This window comes from Rhipicephalus microplus, chromosome X (assembly GCF_043290135.1).
Source record: "Rhipicephalus microplus isolate Deutch F79 chromosome X, USDA_Rmic, whole genome shotgun sequence".
Taxonomy (NCBI): Eukaryota; Metazoa; Arthropoda; class Arachnida; order Ixodida; family Ixodidae; genus Rhipicephalus; species Rhipicephalus microplus.
This window is the reverse complement of record NC_134710.1, coordinates 81,038,423-81,065,943: the sequence shown is the minus strand read 5'-3', so window position 1 is coordinate 81,065,943 and position 27,521 is coordinate 81,038,423. Positions and strand designations below refer to the sequence as shown.

Sequence of the window (27,521 nt, the reverse complement as noted above, 5' to 3'; positions counted from 1 at the left end):
AAAACAGATGCACTTTCATGCAAACAGAAAATAATTAAAAAAAAAAGTAGTGTAGTACCGTATTTACTCGATTTTACTGCGCCCTTGATTGTAACGTGCACCCGATTTCCACGACGGAAAATAAAAAGTAAGACATTGATTGCAAGGCGCACCCATTTTTCTCGTTGGCCCGCACGATCCCACCACTCGAAAAAACGACTCCTTTCGGGAGCGTCTTCCATTTAAATATGAGGTACAGGGGAACCTTGTGCCCATCTGACGTGTAACAGAGCATTGCCGTCACTGTAGTTTTACCGTGGACCGATGTCAACACGCAAACTTGCTTCGCCCCCTTCTTCTCGACGGTTGTGGTGCCAGGCATGTCGAAGTAAGGAGGCGTCTGATCGGCTTACCCAATTTGCCCAAGCAGGTAGCCGCTGTTGTGCCGCAAGTTTAGGACGAACCTCTGAAAACTGTGAAGCTTTTCATCATACTCCTCCGCAAAACTTCTTGCATATGCCCGTTCGCCTTCAGAGGGAAAAGCCTTTCCTCTTCATAAAGTTAGTTAGCCAGCACCTGCTCGCTTTAAACTGGCTCCGCATTAGACCTTTTTCTAAGGCTAATTGCATAGCTCGCACTTGGAGCAGTTCTGTCGTCACGGGCCGCTGTGCCGCTCGCTGCTCAAGCACATACTCGCCGAGCAGCTCTTCAATTTGCGGAAACCGACCCTGCTGTGGTCCACTGAAGCCTTTGCGTGAAGCTTTGCTGTCGACAATCTTCTGCTTTTGTTTCCACCAGTCCCGCACGCACGTTTCGGGAACTCCGAACGACCGCGATGCGGCCCGATTTCCGTCCGTTGCTGCACACGCGATGACTTTTCTTTTAAAAGCAGCATCGTGGTGCACTCGAGTTTTTGGAGTCGGCCGTTCCATGCCGTCGATGCTAATGCACTACAAGATGACGAACTTCTCAGCACATGTACGAAGTGCCGCTCATGGGAAACACATAGGCGGAAATGGCCGATGCGCCATGCCGACGCAGGTAGGGGGCGGCCATCTTGGAAATGCCGAAGGCAATAGAATGACCGTATTCATTTTCTTTTCCGTACTCGATTCTAACACGCATGTGATTTATGAACTCGCTTAACCGGAAAAAAAGTGTGCGTTAGATTCGAGTAATTACAGTAGTTCCTTAGTTAAACCACAGATACCTGCCTAAACGGCTGAGCCAATATGTGCTCCTGTCAAAATATCTCACTGCTGCTTTGTTAAGAATGAGGAACATACATACTATTCTAAATCCCCGACAAAATTTCTGGTTTTCCTGGTTGGTAGAGAGCCCGCGTAAGCTCACAGTTATAGCATAAAAGGAGTACTGAAACAAAAATTAGCAGAAATAATTTTTTTTATTCAAATAAAAGGTCAAGACCTCAAGAGCCCAGAAAATGTACTGCTAAGCATGAGTGCCCCCTGAAAAAGTAGCTACAGTGTGTTTTGAAAGTTAGTTTCGATTCCTACTGTGCCCTGACGTCACAACAGCATATCAGCTTCTCGTCATGTGCCAGTGCTAGATATCGGAATGCTTTAATGGCCACACAGCACCATGGCTCTGTTGGTTACGAACAAGCAGCCATTTTGGAAGTTTTGGTTCATAACGTCATCACAACCAGCCAGATTGCTCCATAAAATCTCATCACAACCAGCCAGACTGCTCCGTAAAATCACCAGAATTCGCACTGTAGCTTGACATCAAGCTAGTGTCGATGTTAGTAGGTGCACCATGAAAAAATTGGCTTTAGTATAGAAATATTTTATCTTGCCAGTATTTGCTGAGCATCACACTTGCTCAGAGCCGCCTCTGTATACAGTAGATTTATGTATATAGCAGTGTAAACACAATTCCAAAGATAGGTGTCAGTACTCCTTTATTATAGCATCTCCTAGTTATTGGGACTTCTGTAAAATTTTAGTACAAGAGAGCGAGGCCTTTCTGATTTGTGTCCCAACTGTTGCGACACCCACTGCAAGCTGAACTTGAAATTGTTTATATTTATGCACATATTACCGGAGAAGAGTGAACCACACACATGCACACACACACATGCACACACACACATGCATGCACACACAAACACACATGCATGCACGCACTATATATTAAAAGTCATTTTATTTATTGAATATTAGCGCCCCGCCGTGGTGGTCTAGTGGCTAAGGTACTCGGCTGCTGACCCGCAGGTCGCGGGCTCAAATCCCGGCTGCGGCGGCTGCATTTCCGATGGAGGCGGAAATGTTGTAGGCCCGTGTGCTCAGATTTGGGTGCACGTTAAAGAACCCCAGGTGGTCGAAATTTCCGGAGCCCTCCACTACGGCATCTCTCATAATCATATAGTGGTTTTGGGACGTTAAACCCCACATATCAATCAATCACATTGAATATTAGCATTATGTGATTATCAACTGAAGCCACACATTAACAGAAGAGAACTTGCCTCCGTTTCGTAGAGTCTGTAGTTGAAGACGGTAACACGTATACCTAGCTGTTCTCCAAGGCGGATCTTTGTTGGCATTTCCACATTCATGTAAAATGGCTTTGCACTAGAAAACTAAAAGAAAAGGAAGACAATGAACCTGTGCTGCAGAAGAATTTTTTTTGCGGCCCATTTCAAAAATGCACAATGAAAATTTTTTTTCTACTGAGATCTAACTAATATAAATACTTTAGTGTGCAACTCACTTCGATGCTGTTGGACAAAATGCCAAAGCCACTGGACTCATCCATTCCAAATGCACTGATCACCCACTCTGTTGGCACGTCTGGCACAGGTATGTTGAAGATGTAATAACCCAAAGGCCTAGATGCAAGAAAAAAAACATCATATTATGGGCCCATAGTGCAAACATTTGAACTTATGCAATATCAGCAAATACCTTGCTAGTATATTAGTTGTGAGTACAAGTGACAGTTTACTTTTGAGATGTAATACACAAAACTGTAATTTAATAAACACAATGTCTAGCAAAATTATATATTACACACATTTTCAACTGTTAAATACCAGTTTTTCTAGCCTAAGGCAATTAAAAATTTTCTATAATATATATATGGTTTGTAACTTGCTAATACAAACACATTTACAAAAAAAAAAGAAGGGGCACCTTTTAAGGGGAGATGCTACTCGAAAAACGATTTTCTTTAATAAGAGTCTGAATTTAACACAAATTGGCATGCTAATAGAGTTTTTTCTCCTCTTTTCAAATATGTCATTTATTTTCATGTAGATTGCTTGGTTTTCTTTCTGCAGGTCAGATACTGCAAAATTATGGCCATTGTTATGCAACAATTCTGACCTATAAAAATTTGAGATAAAGCATGCAGATATAGCTGACTATGATCCTTTGGAACTGTAGAGTGCAAAAAATTATATAAATTTTGTGTGTAAAAAGGTGCAATACAATAATAAAATAGAAAAATTTACTATGGCTCTAGTTGCCAAGGGCTTTCAATGTTATGTAATTTTTGAAAGACATAATCAAGCAGCACTGACAATCTGAATAGATACTTGCACTCTATGGGCCTTCATCATGCTATGTGCAAAATTTCATAGAGGTATGACAATTCTAAGTATACGAACTAGCGTGTATAAAAAGCACAAATCACACAAAACTGCAAAAGGAGAAAAACGCATTTGAAAGTTTGAAACCTTTTTTTTTTTTTTATCACAGAGTTGTTAGAAATGCATAATCTTTGGCCATAATGTTCAACAGAACTTTGAAAAGCACTGCAAGTTACTAGAACTGTCCTGCAGCATAGGTTGTGCCCTCACGGTCCTTGCGAGCACTCTCTTCTAGCCGTGCCCTTTTCACTCCACGACGACGGTGGGCCCTTGCTTCTGCTGTCAGACGCTCGGACATTCTCTTGATGCGCCTCGCATCGCGGGAATCACTGAAAGTAACTAGATCTCTAGATGGCAGTATGTTGAGCTCTTCCAGGATGTGCTCGAAAGTAGCATGACCCTTGTTGAACCACAGGATTGCCATAGCTGCGGCAGTCTCGACAACCGTTCGGGAGACAAACTTAGTCTTGGGGCAAAGTAGCCAAATTTTGCTGTTCAGGGATTCCGATGCGTTCTGGGTTTTCCCTTTGATGCATCGAGCAAGGAGCTTCTCATCCGTTAGCCGCTTATAAATGGGCAAAACAGCCAATCTCTGTGCTTTTGTCAGGAGAGGTGTGTGGTGTGGTGCAGGTTCACCAAGTGCTTCAGCGCGTTGATGTTTGCACCACGACTCTGTTCCTGCAGGGCAAAACTTGTGGCTGCCAGCATTGTCAGTAGAGCATGAGTGCAAGTGCGAAGCCCATACTGCAGTGTACATATCCCGTACACTCCCCCTGTTGCTTGTTATGGCAATCTGATAGTATGTTTGGAGCTTCTGAATGGCTGGCTCTTTCATTTTCTGCCCTCGTGGTAATGGCACATGCAGCTTCCGTAGCGCGGTGCCAAGTCTCTAGGCCACATGATTAGTGCAGTCTTCTTTTTCTATATTGACAGCACCATAGACTTTTGACTCTGCAATTGCACTATATGCTTTGCTGTCACCGTCACTCAAGAATGTCATGAAATGCAGTGGGGTGTCATAAGTCAATGTTCTCTGCCAAATGCGCATTGCAGCCTCCGTTTCCATGGCATGGGAGGAACAGTCTGCATTTTTTTCACAGACTGGGCCATGGAATGCCTGCCACACTTCCTCGTCTGGGCCCATATCCTTGCGCCTACTGCATGTCAGGCAGTAATTTGATATGACCTCGAAGTCTAAGCAGAGGCCAGTATCTAAGGAGATAACTGCGCCAATCCCGTTGTGGCTTTTGTGGCCCCTCTTCTGCCAAGTGCCGTCGAACATAACAGCCACATCAGTTTCGCCTGCTACTTCTTTCGTCAACTCTCTGGATCGGCGCAAGTTTTCACTCACAGCTGCCATGGCAGCGGTGTGCACCTTCTTTGCTATCGAAAAAAATCCTCGGTGGTGCATTGGCTTTGGGAGTCCAATAATGGAGCAAAATCTCGACAATTGCTCATGCCCAATGCCGACAGCGCGTGCAGCCACCACCGCCTTCACATTTACAGCGAAACTATCTCGGGAGCTCCCACTGTCGTACCATTGGCTCACTCGGCTGCTGCCGTCCGCTGTAACACGCAGTGACGTATAGGAGCACGAAAGAACAGTCGCTGAGCATTCGCTGTTTTCGCAATGAAGTTCGAGGAGCGACGAAAGTCCCTTGCGCTTTTCTGCCGGCTCCCGAACGGCAAGTTTTTGAATACCGCAAGCAGGGCATGCCACACCTGCCACAAGTGCCGTCAGCAAGAGGGTGTCGCACAAAACTGTCGTTGCACAAACCTCATCGCGCTGTCTTTCGTCTTTTTCGAAGAAGCCGAGCTTCTTTTCCGAAGCACTGACGAAAGAAAGTGCAGCGTCAATCCCTTCATCACAGCCACTGTCGCTCGCGCACTCGTCGATGCCGCCGTCAGGCCTAGCACACGTAGGCGCGTTCTCGTTCGTCGCCGTCGTTCGGGGCGCTTTACGCCGCCTTCCCTTGAACTTATGCTTCGTTCGAAACTTCTGCGGTGTCACATTGCTCTTTTTCGGGTTTGTCATCGCGGAAATATGGATAGACGCGCAGAAAAGCAGACGGACCAAATGCCGATGGCCGCCACCAACACAGCTGACAATGACTCGGTAGCCAATGGCGATGCGGCTTAGGGTGCCGCGCGTTTCAAACCGCTCAAACCACGTGATAAAAAGGCCTCGTTTTTTTTTTATTTTTTTTTGCCCACGTACGAAACTGGCGGTCGTCGAAGCTGTAAGAAGAAGGCTGGACGCAACTTTCCCAACCGATCGCGATGGCGGGCGGCACTGCGAAGGGGAGCAGCGCGCAGTCAAAGATGGCCAATATCGGCGCAAATTCACGAAATTTTGAGCCACCGCGATGCCTTCATACACATTTTTTTTTGCATTTTGCGGTTCGAATTTAGTGTTGAAATTTTCACAGATGAAAGAAGAAGGTTTGAAGATTACAATGCAATAAAAATCAGAAATACGAGAAATTTCGCTAAAAACGCGATTTTTCGACTCGCATCTCCACTTAATATTTATTGCATATGCAATACTGCAGAAAAGTTGACAGCCCATCCTTTTAGTAGCAAGGGAATTTTCAAAATTTTAGATGGAAACTTAAGTGTTTGCAAGACATCTGCGAGAATACAACCTGCACACTCACTCACTGCTAAGCCAAAGTCTAGAATTATGTGAAGTGCAGTTGGGACATTGAAGGTTCCTTGTGGCTAATGTTGTGCAAACACGCTGCTTCCTTAATCAATTAAGCTCTTCAAGTTTAAGAATTTCAACTAAAGAGAGAGAACAAGCAAAGGATACGAACCCAATATTGATGTCCTTCCAGAGCCATGCATTTGAATACAGTCGTTGGTATCTGTTTGTTCGATACATTTCAAACTTGCTAATGCTGAACCGCTGTTTATTGTCACCTTCACAAGAGAGAAAGAAAACAGTTTTTTTTGTTGCCAGTACAAACTTTCTGATAACACAAAAGTGAAAATATAAATAATGTTCTCACATCTCGCTTCATCAGAGCCATCTTCACAATCAAAGTAGCCATCACACTGCCGGTCAAGGCGGTAGCAAGCACCATCATAACATGTGCCATAACCTGCTGATATATTGCAGTCATCTGGTTTTTGCGGTGGGGCAAAAGGCAAATGGAAAGAAAAACACCGAGCGGTGGTGAGGAACAGAAAAAATAACTTTTTCCATCTCGAAGCAATAAGCACACATTAGTCAAAAAGTCATAAGAAGACTAAGCACAGAAGCCTGCAGTGAAATTTGAACGTGATAAACTGAAAAGAAAAGCCATTTTAGATATGAAAAAATAAAGCACACAAATGAACAAAGCTGGACAAGAACTTACACCATAATGATTACAGTAAATTAGAGAAATCAAAATAAGCACACACAAGAAATCAAAGCTTAGCCACATTGTTCAGAAAAGTAGGACTGTTAAGCAGCCACAACAGCTTATATCAAAACTAGCGAACAGCACATTTCACTTTAGCTGCAGACAAGAGCACAGCTGGAGAATGTATTTCGCATGAACACTCTGAAAAGCTGAAAAAAAAAAGCTTTCCTAAACAAAACTAATTTTTTCACCATGGTGGCACGGGCTATCAAACTAAAATTTTTTTCACCATGGTGGCACGGGCTATCAAACTAGAAAACAAGAAAAGCTGTCGTGTTTTCTCACAGCACACAGGGCTTCCCAATAGACACTTCCCCCAGGAGCAGGTGTGTGCAATCTTGCTGGTGCTCTTCAGGCCGAGATCAAATTAAGCATGAGGCAAGTGTACCAGATAAATAGGCTGACCACATATGTTTATCGTCCTCATGCCACAATAAACCAGCACTAAATTAAAATCAAGTTCTACATCTCTATATGTCTTCACAAGAACTATGCTTCTACTTTAAGCATGTCAGATGACATGACCTGTGATGGTACCGTATATACTCGTGTAAGGGCCGCACTTTTTTTTCGAAAATTTTGCTAGGTGCGGCCCTTACACGAATCAGGCCGATTTAGTACAGGCAGTACAGGCCAAAGGTCTGTACTGTTTATGCAACAGTAGCAGAGTGCAAGAGTCACAAATGACATGCCAGAAATGTTTTTATTCGGATTCCATTTCGCTGTCCTCGTTCTCGGAGGAGCTCGCCTCGGCGTCCGCGTCTTCCCAGAGACGGTCATCTTCGGTGCCGTTCATGGAGTTCGAAATTCCCGTTACCTTGAAGCTTTTAGCAACTACTTCTACTGACATGGCACGCCACGCATTCAAAATCCATTCACACACCTGTTGGAGCGACGCCCGCTTCAGCCGTCCTGTAGGGGTCTTCTCGTGGACGCCTCCAGCCATCCATTCAGAGTAACATCGGCGAAATTCCACTTTGAATGGTCTGTTGACGCATACGTCGAGCGGCTGCAGCACACTCGTCAGGCCACCGGGAATGACGGCCAAGTCCGTACGAGTTGCGGCAACTCGGTTCTTGACGCGGTCGGTCAAGTGGCCCCTAAAGCTGTCCAAAACAAGGAGGGCTTTCCGTTGTAACAGCCCTCCAGGTCTGTTTGCCCAGACGGTCTTAATCCAGTCAACGACCAGTTCCTCGGACATCCAGCCCTTCTCTTGCGCACGTACGACGATTCCCTGAGGGAACTTCTCTTTTGGGAGAGTCTTCCTTTTAAATACGACGTACGGCGGAAGCCTCCTGCCGTCTGCCGTGATGCACAACATCACAGTGCACCTTTGGCGTTCTGCACCAGTCGTGCGCACAGACACACTTTTCGCACCTTTTAAATCCACTGTGGTGCTTTCCGGTGCATCGAACCACACAGGTGTCTGGTCCGCATTCCCAATTTGGGACAGGTCGTATTCATGCTCCCTCCTGAGAGCATTCACGAAGCGATGAAACTTAATGACGTGGTCTTCGTACTCGCGCGGCAGTTTTTGGCAAATCGTCGTTCGGCGCCGAATAGAAAGCTGGTTACGGTTCATAAACCGCGTAGCCCAGCCCCGACTTGCCTTGAATTGTGCCGGGGGTATTTCCATGTGGCGAGCGATGCTGAGGGCTTTGACGCGTATCATGTCAGTCGATACGGCGTAGCCGTCCCTTCGTGTGTCGACGACGTAGTTGACGAGCTCGCTTTCGAGTTGCGGGTACTTGCACTTTTTCCCGCGAAACGCCTTTCGGCTCCTGTTAGTAGCGGCGAGGGCATCTTTCTGATTCATCCAGTAACGCACGCGCTTCTCATCGACGTCGTACTTTCGTCCAGCTTCCCGCTTCCCGTGCTCCTCGGCATAGTCAATCACTTGCAGCTTAAATGCTGCAGTGAATGATCTCAGATGCCGGCCCATCGTCCGTCACGTGCGCTGGCTTCTGCAGGGTTCACTACAACCAACAAAGTGACACCGACGACACCGATCTGAAGTCGCGCTGCCAACGTATCGACACGATGCTAGGAACGATGCCAACAAAGAGGCCGCACAAGGCAAATATGGCGGCGCGCTGTCAACAGCGTGGTCGGCGCGTCGGCGGAAGTAGAATAAAAGCGGAAAAGCGTGCAGCGCCATCTGGCTGTAAATGAACTAACTACACTTTTCTGGCGGGACATTTTGAACTTTTGTTTTTTTTTTTTTCGAAATATCCGCTTTCAAAGTTGGGGTGCGGCCCTTACACGAGGGCGGCCCTTACACGAGTATATACGGTACTTTGTAGCAGTGCCTTTTCCCATGTCCATGCTTCGCCATGCTTTGCACACTTCTGACACTGGTCGGAGTGCCAGTATGCACAGGTTTTATATAGAATCAGACAGCTGAGTGGTTTATAATAAGGCCAATACAGAAGCAAGCGTAACATATGCTACTAAATACTGGGTCATGTAAGGAAGAAGGGGGATAAATCAAGTCCAGATATTAAAAAAATATGTACACTGAAACCTCATTATAGCAAAACTGCACCTTACATGAAAAAGGGGTTTGTTATATTCAAAATTTGTCATAAAGGTATATAACACTATATCTATTAGAAGACTATTCTTTATTTACTTTACTATAAACAATAATTTGCTATGTCTGAGTTCATTACATAGAGGTTTGAGAGTACATATCTTGCATCTACTTAGCAAATAAAGTGACTCTCATTAGTTTTTTTGTTGTTGTTTCATAATGGGTGTAATCAATTTTTGCAAATGAAAAAAATTTGTATTTTTCTACAATTTCTGGCCAGAAAACACAGAACAGAAAGAGCTGAAAAATAATTGATGCATATCTAGTTTTATGTAAAGCCTTTTAATAAATTTCAGTCACTCAAAGCATGTGCTTGAAATTTAGTCACATTATTTGTTAACATCTTCAAACCAATGGTCCCGACAAACCTTGCAACCCTAGTAATACATTAGCCCACGTTGTCCAATATGTTTCACACAAATGACAAACACAAATTATTTAATGGATCAGATTCTACATGGTGAGCACCTCAATGCACAATTCGTGACCGCAAAAAGGCAGAAAAAAGAAACAAGAAAACCAGCATAATTAGAAAGCCCTTACCTCTCATGCGGGTGACATTAGAATCGCTGAAGACCAGCAATCCTGCAAACTGAGTAATCAAACAAACCGAAAAACAAACTGTTAGAAAGTGAATGAGCTAGTTATTCACAAAGCACGAGCCACATCCACAGCTCATTTATGAACTAAAAGAAAGGTATCTTCTTACTCTGTGAAACACATTAATCCTCGTCTCACAATATTTGTGATCTTCGTTGAAAATCACAAATATTGCCTCTCCTGATTGTAGAATTTTTGTTCACAATGTCCCCAAATATGTAAGAAATTAAGATTACAGCTCACCTCAAATGTCCTGTTTGAGTCCAGCCCATATGTGGATGATGGGAAGCACACATAGCTGTAGCTATTACCGTCTCTCGAAAACCACTCCTGAGTTAGTGTGCCATTTATCACATTGTCAAACGAGTTCATCTTCCTTAGCACCTGAAAAGAGTATACCAAAATTAGTACTCTATCCTGATACCCCAACGTGTAGCCATAAAAGTACACCCCCATAAAAACTTTTCTACCACCCACGGCGACGAAACTTGCTGGTATTCGTTGGTCTCTTTCATTGCATTTGTTGGTGCCCTAGCCAGGAACATTTTAACCTATCCTAAACCTCACCTGACAAGTGTCTGCATATGAGGGCATCACCTCTTTAGTTGATACCTTAAGAAGTTAATATACAGTGGCACAAAGTATGAAGAGATTATAACATTTTTTTTGCTTTTCTATGCCTGAAAATAAGTGCTGTTTTCGTTGATTCTGAATGAACATACACACATTTCTATGAAACTAACAGTCGCAAATAAAGATGACTACCTGCCTACAAAACGGCCAAACTAACAAAACCGCACAACCCGAATCGCATGGTGGCTGAGAAAAAAAAAAAAAAAAAAGAAGCCCGAGATGGCCTGGCCTTGGTCTCTGAAATGCAGAATGCCTCTTCAAGTCACTTTTGATGCAGTAAACTGATGTCCTGTAAAAAGTATTTTAAAAATTGTAAGGGGCTACAAGCTATCACGGGTCCCACAACATATTTTATCCCATCTCTACGCCTGCATGCATGCCTTGTAGAATAACGAGCACAATAGACTCCCGTTAATATGAAGTTCACAAGAACTGAAAAAACTGAATTAAACGAACTTGCAATCAAGCAAAATGCACAAAAATCTGCACTTTTATTGCTTCAAACCTGACAGTTCTTTTAGAAAATAGTCTGTCAGCTTCTCTTGCCGACCCTGGCTGCGGCTAGCAAGTTTTGCAAGCACTACGCTTGTTGAAATGCTTCTTCAGGATTGTCTTCTTCAACCAAACATAAAAACCGCAGTGCAAGAGCAAGACCCACAGCAACAACGGTAATCCTCGGTGGCGGTTCGTTTATATGTCGCCGTTGTCGTCGTCCACTAGGCAAACCATGGCACAACTTTTCGGTTTGTTAGTCGAACGCGTGAATTGAAGTTACTGTCCATGATGATGAATTTCTCAAAACGGGCGTCAATAGAATGGCCCCAAAACCATCATCCTTAAGTTCATCTGTTCTCACTTAAAATTCGAGAGCGAGTTAGACTTAACGCCGTAGTTTCGTGCAATGTCTTGCTTGGCGGTGCCTCCCTGGTCAACTTCTTTCACGAGTTTCGACTTTCGCCACGAGGTCAAGCATCGGTAGGGGCTGCAAGTTGCTATTATCAAACCTCGCTCCCACAACACTCAAAATGAGCTGTGGAAACACGTGCGGAATCAACCCACAGTGCTTTGGTGGGATAGTTAGTTTATCATGCTATGTTTGAACAACGCAACTCGACGCGAATGCCAGAACACCTAAACACACACAGTGTTATGTGTGTGTTTGAGCGTTCTGCTCCGCCAGCATCTAGTTGCGCTGTTCCAACTTCACCCAGACTTCAACTAGAACACTGTACTTCAACCCAGCGTGCGGCTGAAGCACTCGACACACAACAATCGACACACAACGAAAGACCTAGTTAGCCGATGCGATCACTGCGATGTCTTGGTGTTCACTGAACAAGATGGCTGCTTCATGAACCGTGGCACTGCGGCCAGTGGGGATAGCGAAAACAGCACGGTGTGACAGCTGTCTTGGCGGTCTTGGCACACGAAAAATTCATTTTATTAAGAAATTACGGTCGCCTCGAGGCTCTCGACTGAAAAATAACTTCTAATTAACCAACATTACGGGCTTTTAACTTCGAATCATCGAGCATTTTTTCCTATAGGCGTGCATGCAAAATAGATGGGACCACTTGTTGACTTCTAGTTAACCAAAATTTAAATTAACCAACTTCGAATTATCGGGAGTCTACTGTACCAATATTTTATTCATTTTCTAAATTTTCTTTAATCGTACTATTAACCCTCTCTTGAGGGTTGTTACAGGAAGGGCACAACTAACAAACAAAATTATAGTTGTCACAGTATCTGTCTAAAAATAGCTGAAAATTACATACATTATTTGTTTACACAACTTCCTCAGGGCAAACTATTGCACAAGTTAGCGGAATCAGGAAAAAAAGGAAAACAAAACAAATCTGTACGGGTTTGTAGTACGATTACTATTATCCAATAACATTACTGACAATCATGCAGAGCTGTCTATGATGTTTCTGCAGCACTGGGAAACAATGAACATCACAATGCCAGTTGGTATGTTGCCCCGATTCATATATGTCTGAACTTGTGATAACACAAACAAAATCCTGACATCCCCCGGAGTTCCAATTATCGACAATCTACTGTGTGACATATTCATTATGCCAACAGTGTCAAAAGGTCTCAATCTGTCTACCAACAAAGACCAGAAAAATATGCTTATGCGACCAGTAGCAATAGTGCATCCTTTGCACTCGCAATGAAAACATTTTGCACAGCATACTGAAAGCCCAAAGGTGAACAAAAATATGCAAGTAGACAGAGATTGAATGCAGGAACAGCGCAACCTAGAAGTAGTTACTTCGTAACTACGGAAGCGAAAGAAACAAGGACAGAAAAGAGCGCTGCAGAAAAGGGCAGCGCTCTTTTCTGTCCTTGTTTCTTTCACTTTCGTAGTTATGAAGTAACTACTTCTAGGTTGCGCTGTTCCTGCATTCAGTTATGTCCTACCAACTTGCCCAAGCTTCCAAGCTTCATAGACAGAGATAAGCATGTATAAAATGTAGTTGCAATACTACACAGAGTGGTTTAATATTCAGAAAATATGTGACGAATAAGAACAAATTTTTTTGAAAAAATTGCAGAGTGAGATTTCTATGACTGCCCCACTTGCACAGCTTGTGCAGCATTGCCTGCTTGCTATATATGAAATGAAGTATGTGTAACATTACTTGGAAAATCCATGCTTTTTTTATAAACAACAGTTTTACCAAATACAGGAAAAATATGTACACTTCTGGTAAGCCTACTGTGCGTTAAAATAACCACCATGCATGTGTACGGTATTTTTTTTTTTTGCATTCCCAAGGTGACATAAAGTAGCTTGGGCAAAAGTTTGAAAGGGTGGATAAAAATGGCCTACTTACATAATATCTATCAAAATTGCAAGAAAAGAGATTGCATGAGAAATATTATATTATCTGATATAAGCTATCAAACTGGCTTTGGAAACAATGCAACGAAGCCTAGTTGTTTCTGGGCATAAGAAGACAAATAAAGCAAGGTCTCCAAATGACAAAGTAGATAGATTTCCTGAAAAAGTGTACAAAAGTTTCAGCTGCTGTCAACTAATTTTCATAAGTGCCTCATTTAACAAGTCTCATTCTGATGCACAATGAAACCTGTTGGCCTTATTATAATAAAAAGAATACATGCATTTTTATTGGAATGCATTCAAAACACAAGGAACGAATGAAACAACTTCATTGCCAGATCCAGCTAGTTCCTGGTCTGGGCTAGACAGCTCAGATGGAGGATGGAAGACCTTCTCTCCCAGTAGCCTCCCTGACCCACATATTCTTCTCGTTTTTTCAAGCTGCATACAGAAGCATTGGCTAGAGGGCGCGACATGTTCAAACCTCAAATGATGTGTACGATCCCTTTTATGAGCAAATGAAAGAGTGTATGCAGTAATGTTACCTCAGAATAACTGATCTCGGTGCCTGCTTGCATGTTGTAGAGAGTGCGGTCAACAGCAGACAGTGCCACGTATGTTCCTGGGTCTCCATAGATGGCTACTTCAATAGTGTGTCCTGTTTTGTCCTTTCGGTTGTTGAGGGTCATGTTGAACTGCAATAGAGTATTATGTTAACATTTCAGATCAATTCAAAAGCCTTTACTTTGCCACTACACTATGTCCAGACTGTAATACTCCCCAAAAAGTTGATTAACAATAGCCATATGTAATATAAAAGAACCTTTTTTCACATACGCATCTCATTTTTATAAAGTTCAGAATTGAAAAGGTGTGCTGACCCAAGGTAACGCCTGCTATAGTCATGGTTGTATGGCTTCCAGAGCTCATGCACACAGATCAGACCAGACTAATAGCAACAGAAGCAGTTTGATTTAGTTGCAAGATTACCCTGTCTCTGGATATGCCATCAACAGGAAAAGTCAGGCTTTCAGCAACAACTTCGCTGCCTCTCGCCAAGTCATAGATGACAATGGTAGCTGTAGGTGCCATCTCAGGGGATAGGGTTACTGCAAAGGCCTTGATGCTTGAAGTCATTTTTTCTTGACCAGACAGCAAGATGATGCCCTTTGAAATGATCTGTAATGTACCACCACCATGCCCACATAATTTGTCACATAATGTAATGTGGGTAGGATTATAGAACCAAATGCAAGACATAACAAGGTTGTATCAGACAGAACAAGCCACAAGCTATACTTGTATGCATTAAAGGGGTAATGACAGAAAAGTTTGGAGCCGAGATATCCTGCGGGGTCGATTCTCGTAAACATTCGTAATCATCTGCAAGATATCAACAACGAATATAGCTTGGAAGGTATTTTAAATTAATTTTGAAGTTTGCGTGAGCGACTGACTCCATAGCGCTATAGACACCATCAAAGAGGACCCCGAGGTGACCCCCTACTTCCCTCACGTCACCACGCTGCGGTCAACAAAACAAGTTATGATGACGTCTTAGCCGCCATTTTTCTTTTGCCGCGTTAGTTGCCGAAGTCTATATTTCTAGGCGGCTGGTTGCGAGTGCATTGCCGTGGCGCACGCTTATAAAGTTTTGTGTTTGGCGACATTCCAGTCCTGTTTCCTATTCGAAAGTAATTCTTGATGCGAACCGTGCGGAAGTGCGTCATAGCTGTGTGCTGACGTAGTCAAGAGCTGCACATGCTACGTGGCGACAGTTGCAACTAGTTTTTGAAAATCTCTCAAACCAAAACTAATTGATAATGAGGGGCAATTATATTGATAATGAGGGATTATTTATCTGTCACGTGCTGCAGCAAATGATGTGTCGTGTCATGACTAACACGCTCACAGCAACACATTGCATCAGAAAAACGCCAGGCCAAAGTTTTTGTGTCAGTACCCCTTTAAAAAAAGAAAAAATATGAACAGCTGTATTTTATTACGTGTACAGCAGCTGGTCTCCCCCCATGCTACCACATGGTTTTCATTGCCTTATGTAAGGAAAAGTTTCTGATGCAAGATGTGTACACTTTAAAGGTACAACTTCACACACAACAAAATTGAGGCCTGTTGAAGTGGCAACACTAGTTTGACACAGGCTGTAATTTGAAGTTTACGTTGAGAACAAAACATAGTTCAGTATGTACATGCATATAGTCATATCACACAGAAAATTTATTCTTTTGTTAAGTTATTACGCACCAATACACCAAGCAACAAATTGAATTATTTTGGAGGCTATCCGATCCCAATGAACAATGGCTTTACTGGCAGAAGATGGTGCAAAGCGCTTCTTATCAAGATCAGCTAAGGGCAGTCTAGAAGGTCCACGATGACGCCATGAGACTAAGGATGAAGGTACCGACGTGGACACGTCTCCACCTCAGTCTGAAAAGACTGGGCTTCAGAACACAAATAAATTTTTGTGAATTAATAAATCTAGATGTTCATGCAACACCTAAAATTGTTACCTGAACCCATGATGGGTGTTTTTATATATTTAAAAACCTTTCATATCAACCACATACATGCCATTCACTTCTTTCATATCAACCACATACATGCCATTGACTTATATGAAACCATTTTATTCGTCTACAAAATGAAAAATTCCAAAACATTTGCCACATACAGTGAACTTCCTATAAACGAAACTCGCTTAAACAAAAATGCCTCATTAACGGAACTAAATGGGCTCATATGGCTGGATTTATATGTGTTGAGCAGTAAAATTCATCGGTTAATAGAAACGGTGCTTATTGGTCACCTACGGTTAAGCAACACAAACTCTAAACACAGCATAAACTCGCTCAGGCCAAAGGCAGTCTCACAACCATGACAGCACTTCGAGACAGGCCAATCCAGTAGCCATTGCTTGTAATGGCTGTGGGAGCCGAGTTGGCGAGTGAGTTATGTGTTAGGCCTATTCGTGCAGCTAAGTGCAGTGAACCAAGGTGTTATTTCAGCCTGATGGAAAGGAAGCGGCCGCACCATGCACTCTCGCTTGAAAAAAAGCTGAAAATTCTTCAGGAGCTCGATCGAAGCAGCCTGCCCAAGACGAAAGTAGCAAAAAAATACAACATCCCGAAATCGACACTGTCGCGGATTTGCAAAGGCAGAGAAAAGATTGTAGGCGCTGTAAAGAACGGGATCTTTACATCTAAACAACTGCGGACGACGTCTTATGAACAACTAGAAAAAGTTATTTTTCTGTGGTTCAAGTGTGCACAGAGCTCCAATTTGCCCATAAGTGACGAGTTCTCGAGCAGAAAGCTCTAGAGATCGCCATGCATACGAGTGTTGAGAACTTCGTCCTAAGCGACGGATGGCTCAGTCGCTTCAAAACACGCCATGGCCTAATCTTCAAAGCAATCTCAGGTGAGAGTGCTGCAGTCCACAGGGACATTTACACTGACTGGCAAAAGGGATGGCTTAAGGAAATTTTGATGAGCTTTGAGCCAGGAGACGTCTTCAACATCAACAAGATGGGTCTTTTTTATAAAGCGCTTTCATCAAATACTCTCACCTTCAAAGGCGAAGCCTGTAGTGGAGGAAAACACAGTAAAGATCGCATCACTGTACTTGTGGGTGCAAACAAAGCAGGAGATGAGGAATTGAAGCTGTTGGTAATAGAAAAATCAAGACACCCACATTGTTTCAAAGGTGTTTACACTTTCCCGTTGCGTACAATGCCAACGGAAAAGCGTGGATGACCATGGCCATTTTCGAAAACTGGCTACGGGAGGAAGACGCAAGATTTACGAGGCAAGGCAGGAAGGTTGTCTTCATCGTGAATAATTGCCCGCCCCACGGTCAGGTTGAAAGACTCCAAGCCACCACTCTGGAGTTCTTGCCTGCCAATGCAGCGGTAGTGATCCAGCTGTGGTATCAAGGAGTTATTCAGAACATTAAAGCTCATTACCGCAGACAATCGCTTCATCGATCGCTGCTTTGTGCAGACAGCGGGAAATGCTACAGCATAGATTTATTGGCAGCCATCCACATTTTGGCCTGTGCCTGAGAGCAAGTGAAGGCAACAACAATATACAGATGCTTTCATCATGCTGGCTTTCAAGTGCAAGGAGCAGTACCTGATGAAGACGAAAGCCCTGCTAATGCCGACATTGAGGCAGTAATCAGTGAAGTCGGGCCCTGTGCCCCTTTCACGCTGCAGGACTACGAATCAATTGATGAAAACATTTGTACCTGTCATGAGGAGACTGTCGAGGAAATGATTGCCGAAGTGCAAGATGAGGATCAACCTTCCAGCGATGAATGTGGAGACAATATTGCCAGTGTAGTGGTGCCACCAGACCGATCAGCTAAAGAGGCTGTTGAACTTTTGCAGCGCTATTTTGAGCATAAGGCTTGTCCAGAATTTCGGGCTTGTTTCTTTGGCATGGGTGCTTATCTTGTGAAAAAACAATTCAAGCTTGCCAAACAAACCAACCTTCACACCTTTTTTTTTTTCTCCTACTCATCCTCATGAGCACAGTGAAGTTTATGCAATTTAAATAAAGGTTTTCATTCACTAAATAGGTGTTCTTTGCTTGGAAGAAACTTCTGATAAATGAAACAGTTTTGTGGAACCCCTTCGAGTTCTGTTTCAGAGGAGTCGACTGTAACAACCATATGTATGTTATTTAAAGATAGGAGTACAAGTAACTTACCAGGTACGAAAACCATTCGACGTAATAGTTGGACCGAACATGGAAAATAATGTATTCTCCAACCTGTCAGGAATAACAAAGTTTTGCAAATATTAAAAAAAAGTTTCATTTTCATGAAATAGAACTAAGATATTGTTAAAACATTGGAACTGGAATGATATATAAAGTTCCAGGGCAAACTAGAAGCATTGAAAGGGTGAGGAAAATACAAAATACCGGTGGTAGCTTATATTCATTTCATAATAATTATGTACCTGTACATTTCCCCCCTTTTTTCCTTTTTGATTGAGGTTTTTGTGCTTCAGTAATAAACTACTGTGCCCGAACATAATTTTGCTGGTCTAGAATATGTTAAAATTAATGACGGAGAATAAGAGAGGCTATACGTAAAGGACTTTTTTGAAAAAGAGTGAATGATGTGAAGGTGCTATATTACACAAAGCTGAAGCAAAAATAAAAATATCTGTTTAAACACATTTTTGAACAGTGACGTCCTACAGTGAATTCAGTGCCATAAAACTAACGCTATAAAATTTCAATATAAAAGCCCAGAAAAAAAATTCTCATAATGCCACAAAAGAAATATTATGACACATCTTACAGCCTACACGTACCTTTGGAAACTTGGTGCTAGTGGTGATTTGCAAGTGATGGTTTGTGGGTGAGTAGGATGAGTAGGCCACAAGGCTTGTCCGAACATGACCATAGCTTGAATCATAAAACTCGGCCTGCGAAAATGGAAGCAGGTAAATTATGCTTCTTATGGCAGTAGCTATAGAAGGAACGCACACACAGAAACTTCAGTACAGACTCAACAAGTAGAGTGCCACTATAGCGTGCCACCATAGCGTTCTTCTCTGCTGTGTTTTCCCAGCTGTTACGACATTTTATACCGGTCTCGGCATAGCTTCCACAAGATCTAATGCATTGCGGAACACTGCTATTACGTCACAGCTTCAGGACAGTTCCCGTATGATACGTCATCAAGTGTTTTCTGAGCCGGCCAAACGACCATGGAAGAAAGCAGCCAAGTTGACTTGACACACAGCTTGGCTTGATTTGACTGTAAAATTAAGCATATGAGTGGTGAAAGCAACACACATCATGTGGCTGCGGGGGTTGCATTTTCGATAGAGGCAAAAATGCTGTAGGCCCATGTGCTCAGATTTGGGTGCACGTTAAAGAACCCCAGGTGGTCTAAATTTCTGGAGCCCTCTACTACAGTGTCTTTCATATTCATATGGTAGTTTTGGGGCGTTAAACTTCACAAATTATTATTAACACCCATATTGTACTTTCCGTTGCCACCAACCTTTGAGATTCACATTGCAAAAATGGTGCCTATGATGTAATTGGTTTCAGAGTTGTTTTTATCACTTGCAAAAGCACATCGCGATTAGCATTTGTTTCTGTTGTCGTGTTCATGCAAACTCATCATCATCGTTATTCATCCGAGGAGTACGTGCACTTCATGGTCAGACTGTCATGTGGCATGCGCTTAGTTCTTTCAGCTGCTTTCATGCCTACAATTATTGGTGCCAGAAGAATAAAAATGCTGATTACTTTTCTGTGAATGAAACCATTTGCAGCTCCATGGTTGTATCTGTTAACTAGATTGTGGCTGAATGCACCAATAGATGCGCTAGTGACAAAGCTAGCAAGGGCAGCACCAGAATTTTTTTTCTGAGGGGGGGGCACCAACGAAAATTCTGTTCCTTCAGGGGGGGGCAGGAAGGCACAGAACTTATGCGTTGTGCTTTGACTATGCTTGCTTTCTTGGGGGGAGGTAGGGGGGGCAGGCGAGAATTTTGGGGGAGGGGGCTCCAGCCCCCCCACTGGCACCGCCCCTGAAAGCTAGGAGTTGTTGAGCAGAGGTCATGTACGTGGCATGAGTGTCCACATACGTATCAACAACATTTCGGTGCGGTGTGCCTACAGGATGTGCCGGTGATAGTCACTGGAGGCTTCAACGTTAACGTACTTTGACGTGAAAACCAGTGGCTTGTCGTGTTTCTCAATGCAGAACTTGGACTTCGCCTCCTGTCAAATGTCAGACAGTCAACTATTCACAACACCTGTTTAGACATTGTGGTTACTGCATAAATGCCAATTCAAGCACAATCAACCTTGTTCACATTTCGTATGGTTCCTAAATCTCCCGCCTTACTTTGCATAACAGCTCGATGAGTTGCTATCGCATTCATTGTTTCGTCTTCGTAAAAAAACTGTGATTTTTTTATGAACGTTGATGTCCAGTGAAAGCAATTTTGCACAGTGAAAACAGCTGTGTCGCACCCTTGTGCACGTGCAAGCCTGTGACTGCAAGCGCAACAAAGATGGAGATAAGCTCCATGTTGACCAGCAACAGTTTACAAGGACTGGAAATGTGAAATATAAGCTTTTCAGCTGGCTGAAGCTACTCTGTGTATGTAGATAGAGCTTCACTAGGTAACGACCCCAAATACGTATGCACACAATTGAGGTGCATGTAGAAGTGCATGAACTTCTATTCCAGGAGAATAAATTTTCCATTCTAAGACACTCTGTTTTACTCTACTTTTGTAATCATAAAGCTATACAGGAACGAAAGTCCATATTTTGCACTCGTGAATATTTGGTCAATGCTTCATTCGAGTAAATGTGTTTTTTCTTTCGAACGAAATCTGAAAGTCGTCGTAACATGCGGGGTCGGCGTAAAACTGTGTCGTACTATAACCAAGGCTTTTAAATACATTATTTCTATGTAGAGTTCACTGGAACCAAACCGATTCATCGTAAAACGTGGGTCGTCACGAAACCGAGGGACGTATAATCGAAGTTCCACTGTATTGTACCTCATTCATGGTAATTTTTCAAATAGGTAGAAGAGTTTTGTTTTTCAGTGTTTCTCCTGAATGTGTCTGCCTGTATTCATGCTAACTGGTTTCCCCAGGCTCATATACTACAGCGCATGAACTGCATCACTCGACATTACCACTGCAGCCTAACACACTGAATGTGACATTTCTTGACTATGACCGGTAGCAACAATACAGTATAATCTCGATGATACGAATTGAAAGCGAGCAAACAAAATATTCGTATCATCCCAAATTCGTGTGAACCAAAAACAAGTAAAAGCTAATCATGAAGAAAGAGAAAAACTTTATCGGGGTCAACTACTTCTCACTGAAACAAAGTCCATGATGTTTTTTGAAATTTCCTGCCTTCATTGTCTCTCAATAAAAGTGCTACGGTTTCTTCACCCTTGCAGCTGGCGCTTATAGGCGTGTTCACACTTGACACCAAAGGGAGCAAAAGCGGCAAAACTAATTAGAAATTCACTTGCTTTACCGCTTCAGCGCCCGGAAAATCATGCGGTGATGTCGACAAGAAAAAAATCAGTCCTGGAGAATTCACACCAGAGAATTCAAGCAAGAACGCCAGAGCAGCTGGAAAACCACGTCTGAACTCGCTGAAAACATTCACAACCGTTCTGCCTCTTGTACATGCCACAGACACCATTGCCACTTGAGAATTCATTCCATTTTTCCATTTCCTGAGCATTAAAATTCGTACTGAGTTTTAGTTCTGCATGCAAAGCACTGAAATGAAACAGTCTACACCTTTACAAACGTTGCTTCAGGAGATATGACAGCTGAACGATACTAGTGGACACACTGCCAGCAGCGATGATTGATTCAGCCAGCAGTGCAAAAGTGAGACACCTTAGGGCATGCCGACTCGCTGCTGCTGCACCGTCTACTTTTAGTGCTCTCAGCGATCATAATCCAAACCAGTCTTTCAATGAACACGTCTTTGTCAAGGCTGTGAACTTTGTAGTGCTGCATGGGTAATTCGCAACTGTGCCGATGCGATCCATTGCCGGTGCCTTTGCCACCATGTAGAATTTGCAGCTGGCCATTGACATCAGGTGTTTGGAGAGCTAACGCAGCCAGTAGCTAAAGCCGTGAAGCAAAAAGGTGATCTGCTATCGCATGGCGGGAAAGTTGTCTCAGACCGGTTTTTTCGCGTCGGCCTCGCGGTGTCGTTTTCAGGTCACTTAGGCGGCGATGCGAGGAAAAGTTCGGTCAGTTTTGCCACACTCACTGTCTTCGAGGCCGAGTGTGAACGGGCCTAAAGACAAGCCACATTGCGCCGCTTGCATGCAGCAGTCAATCGCACGTCTGTATCATCCCCGGCGGCTGGGGAAAATGTTCATACATAACACTAAACCACGGCACATTTTACATAATGTTGTCCATCCGAAACAACCTGAGAATTCGTATCATCCTGAAATTCGCATCAACCGTAATCATCTCATCGACATTCTACTGTAGTGTGCATGCGCCTTTGGCATTTCAGAGTCATTTGTCTGCTGCTGGGGATTCTGAATTCTGGAAGGCCATGGGCAAAATCGTTCAATGAGACCCTCTTCACTAATTTAAATTCATCTGGAGCCAAGGGGACCTGTTGCAACTACAAGAAGCAACCCTTATCTGCCGAGAAAAACAACGGGATGACTATACGGGTTTTTAGCCCTTCGTCTATTCATCTCGTGGGAAGTTGAGCACACTGGATTGACAACAAACACAATACCTGCAGCCTGCCGGCAGGCGGCTTAGACAGCACACTTTGCATGGAGGAAAGAGAACTAAGTTCCTTCCTCCACAGCTCTAGAGGTAAATGTCTACAGCATCATTGTGACTTTTTCAATTCACAATCATATCAAGTATTCACAATACCTTAACTATCATAACACGGCTGAGCATACAATTGAGGAAACATTTGCAGTTTGTGAAAATGGAAAACAGTCATATGTGACGTTTCATGGGGAAGAACAGCACAATGACATGAATGAGTGGTCTCTCACCTCGATGCGAATAGCTCGCACTGCGTTGATAACTGTGGGATCACTGAGAACAGGTGTTGACTCAAGCATTATCTCCCAGATGCCAGGTGAGCCCGGCACGGCTGAGGCCACTGGTTCTGGGAGGTGGCCGGCACCTGCTCCGCCGCTCACGTATGTAACCGAGGGCGTAATGCGCAGCATCTCTTCCACACGCTTGTTGCGGAAATACTCAGCTGGCAGGGACGAGCCGTCACTGTACGACACGCTTATCTGCACACCAGTGAGCGTGTGTGACTGATCAGCACACCAAAATATCTTTTTATGGGGACACTACAGGAAAACAGTAAGCCAAATTAGAGCGTAGGATTATACGTGTGAAAGTCGGTCAACATTTGCTGTATGCCAACACATGATTTTGTTGCACAAAAAATTGCCACTGAAAGTCATGCCCTCTGCCGCAGGTGCATAGCTGCTAGGCACAGGGGTTCATTGATTATCTCAAAAGGTGTTGCAGAGCACTTTTATATATAAATATGTCTATATATTTTCTTAAACAGACAACTTCAAAATTATTTAGTATTTACTTGAAAAAAAAGAAAAATGTCTTCGCAGCTTTCCCAGCACATTGTCAATTTCTGCTGACCTAACCAATTTCACAATTTTAGAGATATTACTAGAGTAGTTATTCAACTGCACCTTATGCCTTCTGAATGTTAATAGACAAGTTCTCCAGTTTCTCAATGCAAAATGTCTCGCTGGGTAGTGCCGCAAATATATCGAGCACTGAAGCAGACTTCTGGTTTACACTCAACGTTGCTGGATACACTGTGATAACAAGAGACATGTAATGGTATACAGAAAAAGTTTCTCGGAATCTAGTACGCTGCAGACTAGTAAACGACTGGGCTGACATGAGTCAATGAGAATTACCGAAATTACTCACATAGGCCTTGAAGGGCATGCCAGGGCGAAACACTTGTGGAGACGAGCCCAAGAAACGCAGCTGCAGGCTCGAGTTGAACACTAGGGACTCTGAGAAGCCCGTTTCAATGAGGTCCAGGAATCGTTCCCCGACCAGGGCGGTCACCACCACCTTCATTCCATCAAGGCGCGAGACCAAGCGGCTCAGCTCGCGCAGAGAAAACGCAAAGTCCTGGACTCCTTCAAACTGCACATCATGGAGATCAGAGAAAAAGAAGGAAAACAAAATCCATTTCATACCTGCCATGTAGTCAAATCTGAGGCATAAGAGAGAGATTGCAGAGTAGCATAAATGCACTGATCCAGCAAGATATCCCTGAAGAAGTTGGGAAAGGTATACCTCATCCAACAGCGTGTTTACGTTAACTTCCTGGCACGAGAACCATCCAGGCATCTTGTGTGTACAAGTTCAATGCGGGTAATTCTCTTGCGATTACCACAATGATTGTTATGAAAAATCCGTAAACAGGGGTAGTATCGAAACGTGGGCTCAGGACAACCTCTGTTTACGTATTTTTTATTGCAAGCTTCGATCTTCCACTTCCTACCGTTTTTTTACTTTCCACAGTGCATGCTGTTGTTTTGTGTCAACAAAACATAAATACAGAGTTCCAGCAATCCAGGTACCGTTCCCAACAAAACAAGGCTGATACTTCGTAGAACTAGCCCTGCTAGGCCTTTTGAAGCAGAACTAGGCCTTTTGTAAAACTAGGCCTTTTGAACTAGGCCTTTTGTAGCAGTATCTTATCCTCAATTTTATACAAGTCTTTCACCAATCCTCACTCACAGACAGCTGCTGATCAGCCAATGTAGATAATCGCTCTGACCACTGGCCATGTGCGAAAAGCCAGAAAAGGCATTGCTACCAAATACTGGCTCAGCGCGATTGCACATTTATTTACTTTGTAGCTGCATGTTGTACCACTGAGCATGGAGTTACATTGGAAGTGAAAGTGATGCACTCAAACTATATGCTGTCGAGTGAAAGAAATGCACCTACAATCAATGAATGTGAAACTGCTATTTCTTTGCAATATGATCACAATGGGAATACAGTAAATTCTGAAAAGCAGCGATCTAGTCTATGGGGGGGGGGGGGACAACTAAGGTTGCATCATGTGTCCTTCTGTATGATGTTTAACTGAAACATTTCACAAAGACCTTCACTAAACATCAATTATACCAAATGTATAGCGCCAATTATATCAAATGCACCAACTATACCAAATGTATGATTTAGGAAATCCTACAGAACTTTCAGCAACTAGCCCCAGTTGAAGAAAAAAATTGGAACCATTTGGAAATATCAATGGGTCTAAATAGTAATAGTGATTTCCGGTTGGGCCAATGGTATTCCCAACAGAACCATTCGAAATTCCCAAATGGTACAAGATAATGCACTCCCAATTGGGCCAAATGGGGTCACTAACTGGACCATTTGGACCAAGTTAAATTACCAAATGGTATCACTTGAACCAATCGGAAGCTCGCTTCCATTAGGAAAATCCAATACCCAACTGCGCCATTTGGTTCAAGTGGAACAGCCAAATAAAACATTCGTTTTCAGTTAGGCCAGACAATTGCATTGGAAGTTTACGAGCACAAATCAATCAGCGAATTCAAGTGATGAAGTGCTTCGCTTTCGTTTACTTGCAACTTTTATAGGCGTGTGTGTGTATATATATGTATGGGATATGGCACAACGGGAGCGTTGTCAACAAGGATAAATATATTTATTTCCCAACAGTTTCGGGAGGGGTCCTCCCTTTGTCAGGGGATGAGTTATACGAACATGGGAGTTCAAACTTCGTTGCTGTCGCGTCCCTCTCGCTTGAAAGATGTTTGCGAGAGAGAGAGAACTAAAAAAAGAATGAAAAAAAGAAAGAAAAAAAAGATATTAAAAACACTGTGAACGCTGAGCACGAATTCAGACTGTGCACATCCAAATGTCGGTGTAAATCCACATCTGGTTCTCATCCCGTGCTGGCCAGTTCTCAACGTGTGTCGGGCCACACACGTGCTGCCCAGTTCTCGATGTGTGGCGGGCCACACACGACATGTGTGGCCTGACACATGCCAGGACCTGGCCAGCACGGGATGAGAACCGGATGTGGACTTACACCGACATTTAGATGTGCACAGCCTGGTTTCGTGCTCAGCGTTCACAGTGGTTTTTCTTCTTTTTCTATATCTTTTTTCTTTCTTTCTTTTTTTTTTTAGTTCTCTCTCACTCTCGCAAACATCTTTTAAGGCGAGAGGGACGCAGCAGCAAACGAAGTTTGAACATACATGTTAGTACAACTGATCCCCTGATGAAGGGAGGACCCCTCCCGAAACTGTTGGGAAATAAATATATTTATCCTTGTTGACAACGCTCCCATTGTGCCATATCCCATACCTTCACGAAGACTAACTGGCCCATTGAAATCGAATTATTAGTGTGTGTGTGTGTGTGTGTGTGTGTGTGTGTGTGTGTGTGTGTGTGTGTGTGTGTGTGTGTGTGTGTGTGTGTGTGTGTGCGCGTTGCGTGCGTGCGTGCGTGTGCGTGTATATATACCGTATTTACTCGCATAATACGCGCACTTTTTTTTTCAGAAAATCCGGCTCGAAGTTCGGGGGGGCGCCAATTACGCGGGGTAAAATTTTCGAAAATTTTTTCAACTCGGTTCTCGCGCTTTAAATCTGCACACTTGTCAAGTAAAAGGCGACTTTATCGTTTACCAATTAATTCAGCATAAAACAAACATACCTACGTACCTTTTAATGAACAAGCGAGAGCCGTCAGCTGCACACACACACGTAAAATTTATTTACACAAAAGTCGTAGCTGTTCCTCCTTTTCCCTATTCGGAGTCCGAGTCGGAGATCACACATTCATCCTCGCCGAGCAGGGATTCGTTTTCGGTCTCCGAATCATCCGCACCCCACAACATGTCATCCTCACTCGCATCCAGTGCGTTCGAGATACCCGTCTTCTTGAAGCTTTTCCTGACGACTTCGTCGGAGATCGCCTGCCCCGCTTCCACGATACAAGCGCACAGCATTTCCACAGGCGGCCTCTCAATCTTACCACCTGTAGTCAGCTGATGTTGTCCTCCAGCCATCCAGGTGGTGTACAGCCTTCGAACATTGTCCTTGAAAGGTTTATTCAAGGACACGTCCAAAGGCTGCAGTATCATACGCACACCGCTTGCAAAATGGCGTTTCTTTCTTTTTCTCTGATGGTGGTGATGGTGATCGAGCCCCCGGCGTTGTACACGTGACCTCCAAAAAGCGCGGTGATTTGGGGGG

General features: G+C 43.5%; 1 protein-coding gene across 3 annotated transcripts in view; it reads right to left on the bottom strand.

Annotated features, from left to right (window-relative positions):
- Positions 1 to 27,521, bottom strand: part of Mcr (macroglobulin complement-related) — a 253,503-nt gene that overhangs the window by 64,354 nt on the left and 161,628 nt on the right. For all 3 annotated transcript variants that reach the window (XM_075877217.1, XM_075877218.1, XM_075877219.1), the window contains exons 10-21: positions 24,193 to 24,417; positions 23,271 to 23,519; positions 19,033 to 19,146; positions 18,419 to 18,481; positions 14,676 to 14,864; positions 14,231 to 14,380; positions 10,442 to 10,582; positions 10,142 to 10,190; positions 6,607 to 6,720; positions 6,412 to 6,517; positions 2,716 to 2,833; positions 2,471 to 2,584 (exon numbers count right to left, since the gene is read on the bottom strand). In XM_075877217.1, coding sequence (XP_075733332.1) covers positions 2,471 to 2,584; positions 2,716 to 2,833; positions 6,412 to 6,517; positions 6,607 to 6,720; positions 10,142 to 10,190; positions 10,442 to 10,582; positions 14,231 to 14,380; positions 14,676 to 14,864; positions 18,419 to 18,481; positions 19,033 to 19,146; positions 23,271 to 23,519; positions 24,193 to 24,417 — 1,632 coding nt within the window. The remainder of the gene's footprint in view (positions 1 to 2,470; positions 2,585 to 2,715; positions 2,834 to 6,411; positions 6,518 to 6,606; positions 6,721 to 10,141; positions 10,191 to 10,441; positions 10,583 to 14,230; positions 14,381 to 14,675; positions 14,865 to 18,418; positions 18,482 to 19,032; positions 19,147 to 23,270; positions 23,520 to 24,192; positions 24,418 to 27,521) is intronic.